Below are 17,868 nucleotides of genomic sequence, written 5' to 3' on the forward strand. Positions count from 1 at the left end.
AGAGGACCGCAGCCAGGTCTGTGTTCATTCAGAGATGATACACCTAACCCTCAAGAGACTGGAGGTCCCAGGGAGTTTAGAGGTTAGGTGGGATGAGGGGTGGGGACATCCATAGTCCATTGGGTGGAGACTGGGGGTGGGGAGGAGGTATGGGATGTGAAACAGTCAGAGGGTAGATGGGTTGGGGGAATAAAATATGGAGTGTAAATAAATAAATTAAAAAATCTAAAACCAACCAATCAAACAAAAAGGTATATGCCATTATTCTCTGTGTATTTTTGAATTATAGCATGTGTAACTTTATGTTGTTGGCACAACAGGAAAAAAATGCCTAAACTAGACAAAGTGTAGGGCAGAGACTGAAGGAAAGGCCATCCAGAGACTGTCCTACCTGGGGATTCATCCTATAAACAGTCACCAAACCCTGACACTATTGTGGATGACAAGAAGTGTTTGCCAAAAGGAGCCTGATACAGCTGTCTCCTGAGGGGAGCCTTACAGACACAGAGGCAGATGCTCACAGCCAACCATTGGACTGAGTGTGGGGTCCACAATGGAGGAGTTGGAGAGAGGACTGGAGGAGCTGAAGGCGTTTGCAGCCTCATGGGAAAAAGGATGATGTGGGCCAACCAGACCCCCCCAGGACTCCCAGGGACTAAGCCATCAACCAAGGGGGTACACATGGCTTCCGCTGCATTTGTGGCGAGGAATGCCTTGTTGGGCATCAGTGGGAGGTGAGATCCTTGGTCCTATGAAGGCTCAATAGATGCCCCAATGAGGGGAAATCAGGGGTGGGGTAGGGTGGGTGGGTGGGTGGGGGAGTGTAGGTAGGAGTGGGTTGGGTGGAGGGGCATCCTCATGGAGGCAGGGGGAGGGAGGATGTGTTGGGGGTTTTCTGGGAGGGGGGAATTGGGAAAAGGAATAACATTTGAAATGTAAATAAAAAATATATTCAATAAAAAAATTGCCTAAACTATCAGTTAAAGAGAAAATATTACTAGAAACATCAGTGAGCTAGATGCTGAATCATATTTTTATTGCTTAGGGTGCAAGCCATTAAAAAAAAAAAAACCCAAGTATTCAAGGTAATATCACTGTTTCTAATTTTCAAATAGGTTTGCTCCTAAATTCTTTTTATATATTGCTAAGTCATTCAAATTAAAAAAAAAAAGGTACACTTTGGCTAGTTGGGCATGGCAGCCCATGCTTCTAATCCCAGTACATGGGAAAGCAGGAGCAGGCATATCACTGTAAGTTCGAGGCCACCCTTGTCTAAAGAGTGAGTTCCAGGACAGCTCAGTCTACTCAGAGAGTCTCACCTCCCCCCCCCCCCCCCCCCCACCTTCACCCCAAAGGTACAGTTTGGTTGTTATGGTTGTTGTGACTGTGGTTATGGTACTGAGGATGAAACCAAGGTCTTTCACTGAGCTGCACCTCCATCAGCCATAAAACAGTTTCAAGATGGCAGCACACACACACACACACACACACACACACACACACACAAGGGGACGTCTTCCTAGTCCCCTTGGCTCTTGCTCAGGGCAAAATTATAAGCATCTTTTGAACAGCTACCTTTGCAGCACCTGACACACACTCATCTTCACTCACACTGCACCGAGGGAGGCAGCAGCACAGTATAGGTAAAGGTGTTGTTGTTCCTGCTGCTGTAGGTCAGACCCAACCGCAGGTACCTTGTATTTCTTCCCCCAAAGTTGGATGCTCAATAATAAGTCCTCCAGGGAGGGCCACAGGATAGGACACATATAAGCTGTTGCTCGGCTTTTGCAGATTCATCACTGGCTCTCAGTGGTTTCCGCGTCCTTCCCCCCTCCCCCTCCCCTTCCCCCCTTCCCCCCCCCCCCCAACCTGGGGAACTGAGACTCACATACCAGGTCTGGCGGGGGTTTTGTTGGGTTGCGCCCCTGGTGGCCTGGCGGTCTGCAGTCGGCCAGTCTGCAGCCACCTGCGATCACCTGTGTCCCTGCGCTCACAGCGCTGAGGCAGCAGCTCCAGGGGCCTCGGTGGCGGGTACAGGTCGGACTCGATCACCACCTGCAGGGTGAAAAGCCCAGTCATCCATCTTCCAGAGTGCCCCAGCGCCTGGGGACCGCACCCACCTCATGTCCACTAGGGAACTGTAACGAATGAATAAATGGCCACGGCAAGGTGAGCCTGGACCAGGGTGGCAGGCAGTGAATTTTCACTGAGTGTTTGTCAGTGGAGAGAGCAGAAAGACAGAAGAGAGTGCTAAAGGCTAGGGTGGTTGCATTACAATCGGCTGCTGGAACTCAACCACAAACAGTACATCAGTAACTGGGACGCTGGACTCAGGGACCCTTGAGGAAGAGAGGCAGAAAGACTGTAAGAGCTAGAGGTCAGAGGACTAGAGTAAGCAGTGCCCTTTCTGGATAGGATCCAGCCATGGCTGTCTGCCCAAGATCAAGCCAGTCACCATTGCAGCAGGAAGGGGGGAGGGGATCATGAGCCCTGCCCCATAGCTGAAGAGCTGTTGACAGTCGATGGCTTCTCTTGGAGGGAGAGCTTGTCTTCTTCAATGCTATCACCTCTGGTAGACCAACCATGCTTCAGTGGATGGCCTCACACGCATAAGCAAGAGGCCAGCACAAAGTTGACTTAGCAGGTTGTTTTTATAAAAGGACATGAAACTAGGAGGTGGGCGAATCTGGGAGGACTTAGAAAGAGGAGTGGTGGTAAATATGATCAAAACATGCGGTATGAAAAAATTAATAGAACTTTATATTTACCTATGCAGAAAAGAGGGCAGAGAGATGGTAAGAACCACCGTTTCCCAGATGTGATAGGGAAGATGAACATAAGAATTTTATAGAGAGCTCCAGCCAGATCCAGCGTAGAGGCAGCACGGAGGGCATGGAGTCGCACAGCTAGCCCAGAGGCTACCCGGAACGGGAACTGACAGCCGTGAGGAGAGGGAAAATCAGTTTTCTCCAATGGAGTGATACTATATCAGGCATATTCCAGCCGGCCTCCCCCAGGAGTTGGTCAGCCAACACAAGTCTGACTCCAGGTTCTGTTGTTGTGTGTTTTAAAGAGAGGGAAGGAACTTGGAGTTGGGTGTGTTTGGAAGGAGCTGGGAGGAGGAAGGAAAAGATAAGATCAAAGTAGTGTATGAAATTCTTAAAACGTGTTTAAAAAACCTGAATCTGCACTGAACACATGCAGAGGTTGTTCTTTATCTCCTAGCAGATGGTATGCTATGGTTTTCATAACATGCAGTTATCTTTAGGTAAATTTGTGAGCCAGAGATGATTTAAAGTAGAGTATGTGTCTGAGGACTGTGTAGTGTGCCATTTACACAGTGAACTTGAACTTGTGAATGTTGGTATCTGTGGACGTCTTGGAATCAATCCCTGTGGGTACTGAGGGGGGCAGCTGTACTTAAATCATTGAAATTATTTAAATGGAAAAACAGGAGACAAATAATAGCAGCCATTTTATCTTAATACCGGGAGCCATGAAGGGAATCTTGGCAGCCAGGGAGCAGATTCTGCATATTTTACCCATTTCCAGGACACAGGGTCATTCATTCTGGTTGTCTTTACTCCAGGAGGCTCATTCATTAGGAGCTCCAGGATTCCATAGTGCCCCCTCCTTCCCAAGGCCCGCTTTACCCCCTCACTTCCTTCTGTGCACAGCTGCTCGGCAAGGGCCCGGTGTGTGTCAGCTCCCAGGCGGGCGGGCGCCTGTGCATCTGTGAGGGAGGAACAGGGGCTCAGCCCTTACGGTCTGGGCTTTGGCAGATCCCCTTCAATTCACCACACAGAACTATAGTGTTGGTTTTGGGGGACGCGGAAGAAAAGTAAATGGGCTTTTAAAAACAAGATAGCAGGGTGGTATTTCAAGCCAGCGCAGGAAACTCTCTTTAAGGATACTGTTGGAATAAATATCAGGGCTCTGGCTTGGGTTCAGTGATAAGACAGGTCAAATCTGTGTGTGAACAACAAATACTAAAATAGAATATAGCTTAATATAACACATAGCATTACATATAGTGAGGGATAATTCCTATGCTCATTAAACTCTTTATTAAGTAATAAAATTCAAAAAAGTAGTAGAAAATGGAGAAAAAAATGAGCAAAACCCATAAAATACTTACTGTTAGTGACTGTTTATGCATATTAAAACAATAAAGGCTCTCATCTCAGATTACCAATGGAGCACATGGGAACTCCATTTTGGGTCAAGCCAGAGCTCAAGCTCCGCTGTCTTTCGTTTTTAGACAGATCCTTATGCAGTCTGTATAGTCTCCAACTCAGTATAAGGCAGCTGAGGATACCTCTGAACTTTTGACCCTCTGGCTTCCAGCTGTGGAGTGCCCAGATTACAGATGTGTATCACCAGGCTGGGGATTGAACCCAGGGCTGCGTGCATGCCAGGCAGCTGTTCTACCATCTCTGTCACAGTCTAAGGCCTCACACCCCAGGTTTGGTGCTGACCAGTTGAGCATAGATAGGGTCATGCCCACTGGCATAATCAAAGCCTGTTATCAGCAAAGATTCTTTTTGTGTTCAGGCCACGTTTGCAAGTGATTTAAAGTGTTCTGAAGATTGGATCTTCTTGTTTGTCATAGAGGATCACGAGGGAAGCCGTCGCTCTTTCAGTTTACCTCACATAGCCTGTTACTTAGAAACTGGATATCACAAATTTGGTTTTAAATGGGGTAGGGCATTTACTCTTGTCAGATCCATTTAGGACCCAGTCATATCTTTGGGGGAGGGTACTGGGGGTGTTCTGAGCATTTAGGATTCATCACCGGCCTGACAATCTTTGTCTTTTCCTGCTCTGGGCATTTTAGAAATGGTCATTTGCTGGGTTCCCTGCAGGCTTTCGAGGTAGGCTGAGGAAAGTTCCTGTCTACACAGTGCAATGCAGCGTGTGTGTATGTGTGTGTGTGTGTGTGTGTGTGTGGTGGAGAAGACCTGCCGGTGCCTACTCCCTACATAAGCTGCTTCCTCTGCTCTTCTTTGTTCCTTAAGTGTAGTTTCTTCCATAATGGAACCCAGCGTATTGGGATTTGCCAGACTAATAATAGTTCTGAGTCCTGTCCTTCTGGGTACACATAGTTTACGTTATAAGGGATTTCTGAGAATGTGACTCTTCTTTACTGAACCTCATTAAGTGACAGACATCTGTGCTGGGTACTATCAACCTTGCACTGCAGTTCAACCTGATGTTTTGATTTTGGTTCTTAGCATTTCTTCAGGATAAGAGTGACAGCTGGTGTGTGTATGTGTGTGTGTGTGAGTGTGTGTGTGAGTATGTGTGAGTATGCGAGTGAGTGTGTGAATGTATATATGTGTGTGAGTGTGTGAGTATGTGTGTGAGTGTGAGTATGCGAGTGAGTGTGTGAATGTATATATGTGTGTGAGTGTGAGTGTGTGTGTGTGTTGGTGTGTGTGTATTGGACAACCTAAGGCAGATGGGAAAGCCAAAGGGGTCCACGAGAAAACACTAGTACCTTCCCTCTTTTGAATTAAGGGCACATGTACTCTTTGGGAAAGAAGATATGCCACCTCTCCAGGCCTTCACTGAACTGTGTGTGTCAGGAAATAGGGAAGAACAGCATTCAATGCTCAGTTGGCATGGATGGTGTCTGGTGCAGGTGGTGGTGGTGGTGATTGTGGTGGTGGTGGTGATTGTGGTGGTGGTGGTGCTGGTGGTGGTGGTGGGGTGGTGGTGGTGGTGGTGGTGGTGGTGGTGGTGGTGGGGTGGTGTGTGCTCTCTTGATACTGTCCAGATTGTCACTTAGGGCCATATACTTCAAAGCAGGACAGTAGCTGGCTATTGAGAGCTTGACTTATTTTCTTGTCTATAGAACTTACTGCTGATAGCTGTAGATCAAAGCAGCCTATCAGCACACCCTTAGCATCTGAGTAGAGAGATTAGATGGGAGTCTGAATAGGGTAGAAAAGGGAAAACAAAGATTTAATTACAGGATTTCCTTGTTCTAGGCCATCCCAGTCTGCTAAAGTGTTACTTTAATACATTGCTGGGGGTCCATTCCCTGACACCCCAAATTCATACTTCTGTTTGTCAGCTCAGAGGTCAGGATGAGGAATCAGACACACAAGAACTGGATGGTGGGGCACACTCATGACTCGGGACAGAAGGAAATGACAGGAATGTTAGAGCTAACTCAGGACTTTAGCATGCAGAGAAACTGAGGTCAGAGGGAGCTTTGTGTCTTCCTTAAGATCTCAGAGCTGTTCTTACAGAACCAATGCACTCTGTACCACCTGAGTGAAGGCTTCCGAGAAGCACCTACCCCCAGCTGAGAATATCCAAGTGCAGTTGAATACTCAGCACACAAACCAGGAGACTCCACACAAGCATCAACTGTGGGGACAAAGTGATATTTACAACCCTGTTTCTCTGTCCTTTCCTCTTTCCAGATTCCCTGCTTATTATCAAAGGTTCCATTATCCTGGAAGGCTGGACAAACCCACTCCTTGGGTAGGCGCAGTCTGTCCAGATATTTCTGTGGCATCCACAGGCATCAGAATGATTAGGACATCAATGAAACAGACTGGGAATCAAACAGAAGAAGAGAACAGAGAGGGAAAGTTAACGGAGGGAGCCTGAGGGAGGGGGAAACAGAGAGGAGGGGGGGGGAGAGAGAGAACATCAGAGAAGTGTCTGTGCTATGTGATCTGGAAGAAAATGCCAGAGGAAGTGCCTTAGGGCTGAGGGTGACTCAGGAAAGTGGTAGAGGAAAAAATGAGTGGCCGAGGGAGAGACAGGAAATGCAAATCAGTATTTGGAGCCAAAGAACACTGTCAATGTTAGTTAACAGAGTCAGATGGGCTTTCCTTTGGTCCGTTCAAGCTACTAACCTGGAGAAGGGGAGCAGAACTCCCTGTCTCACCAAGGCAGGAGTTCAGGCTCCAGCTGCCCTGCCCCATTCTGTCAAGTCCAGAAATTTATAAATGGAGAAGATGGATGCTACTGGTTAAGGCCTAAACTCCTGAAGTAAAGTTTTCTAACTCTGAATTATCTGTGAACAACACGGATTTCATCTTCCTTCTGAGGGAGGTGCTTAATGCTTAGGGGTTAGAGTGAGGTTAGGACCTCCCGACCCTTCTCTTTCCTTCTCTTAGGAAAGAGCCATCTCTTTCTTAACAGTGTCCCCAAAAGTCCTTAAATAAAGCTGCACAACTCACACAGAAGCAAGCAGAAAAATAAAAAGTCCACAGGGAAAAATGTTGAGTGGTCAATAAATCTATGCATCTTCCACTGTGTTCTACAGTGTCTCGGAACTTTGTGATGCTAAAGTGACAGCGTTTGGGACTTTTGTAATGGACACGTGCTGGTTTGGGAACTGGAGGGTAACAAGGCTGAAGGCACTGCTCTTGCCGCAATGGGCCACTCCTCGCCATTCAGGATGATCAATGATCTTCTTTGTTTTTCTTTTTCTTTTTCTATTTTTTTTAAATCTAAAGGATATTTATAGAAACAACAAATAAACCCTTTTTAACAAAAAAAAAAAAAAACCCATGACTTTGAAACAGAAAAAAGATTTTTTAAAAAAAATTACAATACTTAAAAATCTACAATAGTGCAAAATCTGTGATAGCGGCCGTTATTGCCTTCCTTCTGAGACACGGTGCAGATGTATTGGTAGTTCTGACATGAAGAAATGTGTATGTAAAATGGGAGATGCAAAGCACCTTTAACCTCTAAGGATGTGTAGGCAGCATAAGGGTAGTTCATTAAAATGCCAAAGCCTGGAAATCAGTCTGGTGGTTCCTCAGAAAATTGGACATAGTATTACCCGAGGACCCAGTTATACCACTCCTGGGCATATTCCCAGAAGATGTTCCAACATGTAACAAGAACACATGCTCCACTATGTTCATAGCAGTCATATTTATAATAGCTAGAAGCTGAAAAGAACCCAGATGCCTTTCAATGAGGAATGGATACAGAAAATATGGTACATTTACACAATGGAATACTACTCAGCTATTCAAAACAATGAACTCATGAAATTCTTAGGCAAATGGATGGAACTAGAAAATATCATCCTGAGTGAGGTAACCCAATCACAAAAGAACACACATTGTATGCACTCACTGATAAGCAGATATTAGCTCAAAACTAGGAATACCCAAGATATAGCTCACAGGCCACATGAAGCTCAAGAAGAGGGAAGACCAAAGTGTAGGTGCTTAGGTCATTCTTAGAATGGGGGTCAAAATACCTATCGGAGGAGATACAGAGACAAAGTGTGGAGCACAGACTGAAGGAAGGACCATCCAGAGACTGTCCCACCTGGGGATCCATATACAGACACTAAACCCAGACACTGTTGTGGATGCCAAGAAGTGCATGCTGACAGGAGCCTGATATAGCTGTGTCCTGAGAGGCTTTGCCAGAGTCTAACAAATACAGAGGCAGATGCTTGCAGCAACCATTGAACTGACCATGGGGTCCCCAATGGAGGAGTTAGAGAAAGGACTGAAGGAGCTGGAGGGGTTTGCAACCCCATAGGAAGAACAACAATATCAACCAACCAGATTCCCCAGAGCTCCCAGGGACTAAATCACCAACTGAGGAGTACACATGGAGGGAGGGACTCATGGCTCCAGCCCCATATGTAGCAGAGGTTGGCCTTGTTGGGCATCAGTGGGAAGAGAGGCCCTTGATCCTGTGAAGGCTCAATTTCCCAGTATAGGAAAATTAGAGGTAGGGGAGGCAAGAGTGGGTAGGTGGGTGAGTGGGGGAACACCCTCATAGAAGGAGGGGGGAATGGGATAGGGGGTTTCTGGAGGGGGGGCTGGGAAAGGGGATAACATTTGAAATGTAAATGAAGAAAATATCCAATAAATTTTTAAAATAAAATATAAATAAAACTACCAAAGCATAATTTAAACATGAAAGTCCATGTTGATGAGGCTACAGAAAAGGACAGTGGAAGGCTGACAGGAAAGGACAGTGGAAGGCTACAGGAAAGGACAGTGGAGGGCTGACAGGAAAGGACAGTGGAAGGCTGACAGGAAAGGACAGTGGAGGCTGACAGGAAAGGACAGTGGAAGGCTGGCAGCCTCTGAAAAGGACAGTGGAGGCTGGTAGCCTCTGAAAAGGACAGTGGAGGCTGGCAGCCTCTGAAAAGGACAGTGGAAGGCTGGCAGCCTCTGAATTGTTCAGAATTTTTGACATTACCACACAAACCTGTAGGCAAAAGACATTTTTAAAAAGAGTTATGCCTATGACTCCAACATTTTGGAGGTTGAGGAAAGAGTATTTCAACTTTCAGGACAGCTTGGGCTGCATGGTGGTCTTGAGGACAGCCTGAGGTACAGAGGACTATCTCAGGCAAGCAATCAAAGAACAACAGAATCGCTCTTATGCTCTCTGTACATCCATCACATGTGTAACATATAGACATGCAAATACCCGAGGGTAGACAGGTTGGTGCATGGGTGATCCCTTTTTAATTCTTCTATCTGCTTACTCTGTTTGGAGCCCTGTGTGACAAGGAATTGTATGAGTACTTCACGGTTCTTTATAATGGTGAGAATATATACTGTTATATATAATGTGACAGATGCCTAGACCAGGATGGTATATCCATATCATGATCTCCTGCACACACAGGGTGAAGTCTTCCCTGTCCTGGGGGAAAATGGCATGATGAGGAAATCTCCTGGGGACTATTGGGCATATGCTTGATATTTGCTAGTTATTTTATCTAAATGAACAATCCACCACAGTAGACACTGAAAACATCCCTTGGCCCCTGATCCTTGAGATCAGGGGAGACGGAGGGGTCAGTCAAAGAACATCAAAACCAACTAAACACATTTCCTTACATTCTTGGCCAAGAGGTGTTGAGAGCTCTTGACTCTTCTCCTGGATGGACTGGACACTGAAAGAGATAAAGAAATGGTTTTAGAAAATGCCTGTAAGGCTATAGTACAAACCCGAGGCTGTTTGTCCCAGTTGCGGGGCTACTGGGAAGGGAGGGAGAGAAGAAGTCGAATTCCACTGGGACTTTCAATGTCACTTGGCTTGACTACAACACAATCTCTATAGCCTCATTCACAGTAGCTAAAGGTTGCCAAGAGTCTAGAGCCCATCAACAGATGAATGGATAAACAAATACGGGATGCCCACACACTGGACATTGCTTAGCCTTAAAAAAGTAAAGAGAATATAAATGAACCTTGAAATGCTTGTGCTAGGTTAAAGAGACACAAGAGAAGAGCTCTTCCACGCTCTCAGGTCTACCTATATGAAGTATCTGGGGCAGCTGACTTCAGAGAGACGCAAAGTAGACTGGTCATTCCCAGGGGCAGGGAGGCTGGAAGAGTGGGGCATTACTGTTTCAGTTTAGGCCAACGAAAATGTCAGATGGATCGTGGCAGTGGTGTGCAGCACTCTGACTGCGCCTGTCTCTGGTCTGTACACCTGTGTGGTAAAATGGTAACATTTACAATTTACAATACACACACACACACACACACACACACATACACACACACACACACACACACACACACACACACACACACACACACTGCCATAATTTAAAAGCAGCTTAGTAGGAAAATATACAGCTTAGTTGTGAGAGTGTCTGCCTGCCATGCATGCAGTTCTGAGTATGATCCTCAGTACCACATAAAACCTGGTGTGTTGGTTCATACCTGTAATTTCAGAACTTGAGAAATGGAGACCGCAGGTCAAAGTCACCTTTGGTTACATAGTGAGTTCTAGCTAGCCTGGGCTAACAGAGGAGACCCTATCTTGGAGAGAAAAAAAACTTTAAATAAATCAATTATCTATTAAATAGTGACAGTGCTTGGCTGGGCGGAGGTGAGCTTACTATAGTAGTAGTCACAGTTCCCAGCCCCGGTAACTAGCGTTCCTCCCTTTCATTACTATGAGGTTGACTACTCGAAGTTCCTCACATCAGGGGAACATATACTTAATGTTTGGCCTTGTATGTTTCATGTCACCCTATCCCCAGTCATATGCCTTCCATATTGTTATGATCTAATGGAATCAAAATCCTACCATGTCTCCATCCTGATTAGAAAGGAGTTGTTGATTTCATCTTCCTCTTCCTCTCTTCCCCTCTTTCTCTCTCCTCCCTCTCTCTTTCTATTCTATTCTATTCTATTCTATTCTATTCTATTCTATTCTATTCTATTCTATTCTATTCTTTCTTTCTGGTTTTTGAGAAAGGGTTTCTCTGTATATCCTTGGCTGCCCTGAAACTCACTCTGTAGACCAGGCTGGCCTCAAACTCACAAAGATCTGTCTGCCTGCCTCTGCCTCCAGAATGCTGAGATTAAAGGTATACACCACAGCAGCCTGGACTAAACTGGCTTTTTTTAACTCATATCACAGGAGAGACATTAGAGCGGGATCCCCATTATCCTCTGCAAAGCCCTTGTAGCGGTGAAGCCTGAAGTCGGGACTCCAGCTTCCTCCAGTTGGGTGTGACTCTGACCTTGACAGCTAGGCGGTTTTCTCACAAGTCAGACAGGGATGATAGTGGTACTCACACTGTCAAGGAGTAAATGAACCAGCCTTCACAAAGCCCTTGCTCAGAACCTGGCAAACAACAAGTACCCAGGAAATAGTGTGTTCACAGAACTTTTCTGCTATACGAAGGCACAAGGAAGAACCAGGTCTAATGGCTACGGCTTCCAGTATGTAATGGCTGCGGCTTCTGATTCGGTTAGGAACTCTCCTTGCTGCCAGCCCATCTCATTCCCTCCTGCTGGCCCCCAGCTCCCCACCCCTTCGCTGTGGTACTTGTCAGAAGTAAGTACTAGTGCAGCTTCTGAGTGAAACAGTTTATATCCTCAGAAGTCACTATGAGTTGTCTCCACGACACATATTTCCTGAAAGGGCTTTTTGTCTCTAGAATTCAAGAGGACACACATCCGCTTCAGACTTGGCTGATGGTTTATATCTTTAAGATAAATGAAAAAATACTCTAATATTTTCTATTGCCAGTGTTACAAGGTCAGTTAAACAGTGTAGCTATCAGGCTGATCCCAGGGCACGTACATTGGAAAGAGAAGTAGTAAACAGATATGCCAGTGGCTCAAGTTGAGCCCGATCAACTTCAGTTCCACTCTGAGTTGCCCTGCTGCATGGCTCCCACAGCATTGCGAGTTTCCAGGGTCACAACATTCACTCAGTCCTCGGAAGAACGGCAGCCACGCTGTGTGTGTGCATGTGTGCATGTGGTGTGGTGTATGTCCTTGTTAGTGTGTATTGTGTGGCACATACACTTGTTAGCGTGTGGGTGTTGTGTGTGTGTCAGTGTGTGACACTGAATGGCTTTCCTTCATTGGTTTCTATCTTCACTTTATTATTATTATTATTAATTTTGCGACAGATCTCTCACTGAACTCATCAACTGATAGCTCGTCAGTTTGGCTAGCCTGGCTGCCAGTGAGCTCCAAGGATCTATTGGTGACTGCCCTCCTGCTGTTGGAGTTTGGCCAGGCGCCTCTTACTCAGCTTTGTACATGGTTCTGGGACTCTAAACCCAGCTCCTTGTGTTTGTGAGGAAGGCACTTTGCTTACTGAGCCAAAGCTCCGTGTTCTTTATGAGACAGGGCCTTATTGTGTGGTTGTGCCCATGATTCTCCCAGCTTAACTCGGCAAGTGCTGGGATCACACACATGTACTGCTACACCAGGCTTAAGGCTTTCGGTTCCAACCACTGGGATATCCGGGCTATACGGCCTGCACTGCTGAGGTTGTTCTAGGACGGTTGATCATTCATTGCTGCCTATGGCGCATACAGAGCCTCCAGGAAATGGCCCACTCAGCCGACTCAGATCTCGATGAACAAAGTCAAGCCAGCTTGTGTTCTGCAGTTCTTTGGGTGACCTGTAATAGGGGTTATTTGTTGCTTTCATACACGGTGATTCAGATTTGAGAGCGTTATCTGCTCAAAGGCTCTTGAGAGGCCCCAGGTGAAGCAAGGCATGGAAAGAGATGTGCTCCACCCACCGAGGCCTCTACAAAAGCTGCAAATAATCCTTCCTAGAAAGTAACCCTCCAACCAGGCGGGTGGTGCACACCTTTAGTCCCAGCACTTGGGAGGCAGAGGCAGGCGGATTTCTGAATGTGAGGCCAACCTGGTTTACAGAGTGAGTTCCATGACAGCCAGGGCTACAAAGAGAAACCCTGTCTCGAAAAAAACCAAAAAAAAAACAAAAACAAAAAAAAAACAAAAAAAAAACCCCAAAAGCAGCAGTGAAATATCTATGGAAACTTAGTTTAATGCACAATGATGGATGATCTAGGATCAAATGTTTATCTTTAACTAAACATATTCATGGCCACACTTGCAGGTTGAAAACTCAGATCACTTTGTATGTGACATGTTTAATGGTGTGTGATTGTACCAGCTCCACCACAGCTGTTGCATCTATCAGTCTATGTGTTCCCCATGACGATCCTGGGAGCTAAACCCTGCTTTTCTCTTTTACAGAAGTGGGAACTCGTTCCTGGAGAGGTTACAAAGCTAGTCCAAGGCCACACAGTACAGAAAAGACAGAGCCACGTTCCCAAGGACTTTTCCTCCCTTGCTTTTTATAAGAAAGAGACATCTTCTTCTCTCCTGAGAACAGTGTGCTGCTCTGTGTCCCAGCTGGCCTTGGACCCGACAATCCTCGGCTCTCTTGGGTTACAGATATGAGACACTCCTCTCAGTGGAAACAGACTGACAGTGAGGTTAGACCTCTTCTCACCTTTTCCTATCTTCCTTCCGCCTTTCTCCAGGGCCATTGAATGCACTGATTTTATAACACATGGGCCCTTCTAGACTTGTTCCCATGTGTTGCCCCAAAAATGTTCTCATAAATACTATGCAGAATTATCTCAGAGTTCCAAGTAAGCTACTATGCGTAGACCGGTTTCAGCTTGCTTTTTCTTCCCCCTTCAGCAATGGTCTACAGGTCTTGCTTCCCTTGCATACTGGCTGGGTTTGTGTGTCAACTTGACACAGGCTGGAGTTATCACAGAGACAGGAGCTTCAGTTGGGGAAGTGCCTCCATGAGATCCAGCTGTGGGTCATTTTCTCAATTAGTGATCAAGGGGGGAGGGCCCCTTGTGGGTGGTGCCATCCCTGGGCTGGGAGTCTTGGGTTCTATAAGAGACCAGGCTGAGCAAGCCAGGGGAAGCAAGCCAGTAAGAAACATCCCTCCATGGCCTCTGCATCAGCTCCTGCTTCCTGACCTGCTTGAGTCCCAGTCCTGACTTCCTTTAGTGATGAACTGCAATGTGGAAGTGTAAGCTCAATAAACCCTTTCCTCCCCAACTTTTTTCTTGGTCATCATGTTTGTGCAGGACTAGAAACCCTGACTAAGACACCTTGCATGGACAACTGGTTCACTACTAGCAACGCAGCCCCCACCCCACCCCAAATTAAAAAAAAAAATCCACAGAAACAAAAGGCAGCCATAAAGTAAATGAAAAGGCCATTTCTATGCACACAAATCTAACTCATGCCTCTTCAGAAGGGTTGACTTTCAAAATCTCCAGAGAGAATTTCAACTCCTACACATGGGCACACTCCCAACTCCCCCCTTTCCTCCCGCTCCCTCAGTAGTAGATGTTGAGAGCCCAATTTATGTTTAGCTATTTGCCTGTGTCCAGGCTGAATCCCCACCCCCAGCCTACCCCCCAGCGAGGTACCTGTCAGTGGCTGACACTGGAGGGAAGAAGAAAAGAATTGTTTGCATGTGGCCTCCCAGCACCAGCAAACGTTCAAACCATTTTAGCCAAACATCACAGTCAAGCCAGGGGGTAAGCCGGTCGGTGCCACAGCAAGACAAGGGGCTACAGGGTCAGAACAATGTCAAGATGCTCTATACGGGATCACCAGCACTCGCCTCGGTTGCAGTCTCACATAGCCCTTCCCAGGGCAAATGCCAGGAACCAGAGGTTAGAAAGTTAAGATTCCCTTTTAAGTTCCTTTTGGTGGCACCAGGTGAGATGACCCTGGGGATTCTATAGATAAGCCAACCTGGGGTCAGTTTCATTGCCTTACTGGGTGTTTGGCCAGCTGGGAGCCTTTCCCCTCCCAAGTCAGATGGAGTTGACTTTGGAAGAGCCGATTCTCCCTTCAGAATCTGCCTTTTATTTTTATTTTTATTTCCCGGAGACAATGAAAAAGCTTATCAGGCTGCCCTGGAAATTTTGTTTCCATCGCTGTCTCTTTAACAATCACTTATTGTCCCTGTCATTGAGCCTGCCCGGTTGCCCGTTTCGAATTAAGTGAAGCAGGAAGGCTGTGCTGTCCTCGTCCCCGCCTTAATAGATTGTTTCCCTATGATTGATGTTTATCCTTGTGCCCCTCTTCAGAAAAGGGGGAAATCAAATGCCATCGAAACGAAGAAAGTAGCAGACCCCGGGACCCGAGCGTACCACGTCCTACTGTACCCTAGTCCGACAGCACCGGGTCACCTCCCCGCACAAGATGCCACAGTAGGGGACGCCAAGGGCGATTGTTACGATTATTACTCACCCTTGGAAGGAATCACGGTGGTGAAAACTTCAATATTCTCATCACTGCAGCTGTAGATCTGATGCATGGTCTCAGCCTCCTGCCCTGCAGGGTGTCCGGAAGCCCGTGGCCTCGCTCTGGAGCCCTAGTCCCAGGGTCTCCTAAGCCAGTCTGGCTCTGGGATCATTGTGCAGGTCCACAAAAGGCAGGCTGCCCGTGCCTCTCATGACAGTCTCACCGCAGCAACATTTCCTAATCCCATCTGTCTTTTTTTCCCTTTCTTAAATAAATCCTATTATTGCAAACCTTTGATTGAACACGGAGCCCTCCGTCTCTCCCCCTCAGCTAGGATGTACTTAACATTTTATTTTGCAGTGTCTGCCGCAGTGAATTTGGAAGTCTTTTGTGAAGTGACGAAGTGAATTCGCCTACTCGGTTAGCGCACAGCTTGGCTGGAGGATTTCACAGAAGAGGAGAAGAGGAAACGTCAGTTTTGCTATCAGTGTGCCCGGGTCTCATTCCAGAAAGGAAAGGCTTTTCCCCGGTCCAGGGGAACTAGATCTTCATTTGTCATTAACTCCGCTCCCATCAAAGTTTCTATTTTAAATAAAAGGACTGTTTTTTTTCACCACATATTTTTCTCAGTCCACATTGACAACAAGGCTTACATTTCAGGAGGTGAGCGTTTAGTGTTTCTTTGTACAACACTACAGGTGTGCATAGCCACGCAATAGATAGTGCATACATCAAGGGACCCATTTATTGGATAGTTATACTTTATTATCTTCTATATTGGAATGTATTTATTGCCTTTTCTTTTTATATTATATAGTCTATGGGTATGCTATATTTTCCTCATATAATCTTTCCCAATATAGACACAAATAAATATCATGGTTGCTATACATTTTATAAGCATATGTAATCATATACATTTTATCCAATCCCACTACTTTTTATTATGTTGCACAGTCTCACATCATAAGATTGATGGAGAGTAATGATATTAGCAGTGACAGCTGCTCTATTAAATATTAGTTACAAGCCAGGGAGCTAGCTATATGATGTAATTGGGTATCTAAACTAACCAATGGCTCTAGCTATTTATTATTTTACCATGGTATTCTCAAGAAACTAAAGTATGACGACTTTAGCTTCTTTGATGATGAAAATAGATAATTTGTGTTGAAATAGGTTGTGTGTATGCGTGTGTGTTTGTGTGTGATGCTATAGCCCAGGCTGGTTCCGAACTCATAGCCTTCCTAAAGTATGGATTACAGGTGTGCACAATCATGTTCTATAAATTTTTAAAAATTTATTTAATATGTGTAAGTGTTTTTGCCTGCATAGGACAACAGATTTCCTGAACTGGAGTTACAGGTGATTGTGACCTGCTATGTGGGTGCTGGGAATCAATTCCTGGTCTTCTAGGAAAGCAGTTGGTTCTCTTAACCACTGAAACATCTCTCTAGCCTCTTTGTGTTCAATTCTTTAGTCTTGACTTGCCTTTCCTTAACCTCGGGTGAACCCGGTCTATCACATTTTAGACATGGAGTTGTGTCTGCTGGTATCTCTGTGCTGGATAAATGTTTGCTCCCTAGGTAGGTTTCAGTACTTTATCCCTTTCTCTGAGAATTACACCTACCGTAGAGGGTGGGGTGCCTCTGGGTAGCCATGTTTGCTCTCTCTGGACTTACCCCTCTGGCCACATTTGATTGAGCTGAGGTGAATGGCTCATCCTACGTGCTGCCTCGTGCATACTGAAATGGGGCTTTGGTCTGGGGAAAGAAGAAAGCTGTGAACCTCAATTCCAGGGATATGATCTGGGTTTATAAATCCCAATCCCAACAGTAGAGGCTGGGGCAAGAGGATCACAGCCTGGGTAATATAGAGAGCTCAAGGCCGGAATAAGTTACATAAACAGACTTTATCTCAAAGACTATCAAAACATAAGGAGACTAGGATGAGGCCAGCAAGACGATGCAGGGGGGAAATGCTTGTTGTGCAAGTCTAAGGACTTTGCTCATGCCCCAGATCCCACCGTGGGAGTGGAAACCGACTCCCTAAATTGTCCTCTGACCTCTATACGCATGCATGCATCTATACACTTTGATGCACACAACAGGAAAATGGTAGTAACACTGGACTTCCCGGGCTCTGGGCCCTGGATAAAAATCCCAAGTAAAGAGTTTTAGCTGAAGAGGGTAAGACCCACCCTTGTGTGTGTGGTCATGCACACACTCACCTGAGGGCCAGGGTCGGTGCTGGCTGGGCATGAGGCAGCGTATTGTGTATGTGTGATGGGGGCGGGGTGTGTGGTTGAGGTAAAGCATAAAGAAGCAGCGGTG

At 46.1% G+C, this 17,868-nt stretch overlaps 1 protein-coding gene across 1 annotated transcript in view; it reads right to left on the bottom strand.

Annotated features, from left to right (window-relative positions):
• The window catches only part of Vxn (vexin), a 31,209-nt gene extending 15,234 nt beyond the window's left edge, over positions 1 to 15,975 (bottom strand). Inside the window, exons 1-3 of the mRNA XM_052175981.1 lie at positions 15,542 to 15,975; positions 9,855 to 9,910; positions 1,893 to 2,055 (exon numbers count right to left, since the gene is read on the bottom strand). Coding sequence (XP_052031941.1) covers positions 1,893 to 2,055; positions 9,855 to 9,910; positions 15,542 to 15,608 — 286 coding nt within the window. The 5' untranslated portion in view covers positions 15,609 to 15,975. The remainder of the gene's footprint in view (positions 1 to 1,892; positions 2,056 to 9,854; positions 9,911 to 15,541) is intronic.
• Between the last annotated feature and the right edge of the window lie 1,893 nt (positions 15,976 to 17,868).

Source organism: Apodemus sylvaticus, chromosome 3, assembly GCF_947179515.1.
Source record: "Apodemus sylvaticus chromosome 3, mApoSyl1.1, whole genome shotgun sequence".
Taxonomy (NCBI): Eukaryota; Metazoa; Chordata; class Mammalia; order Rodentia; family Muridae; genus Apodemus; species Apodemus sylvaticus.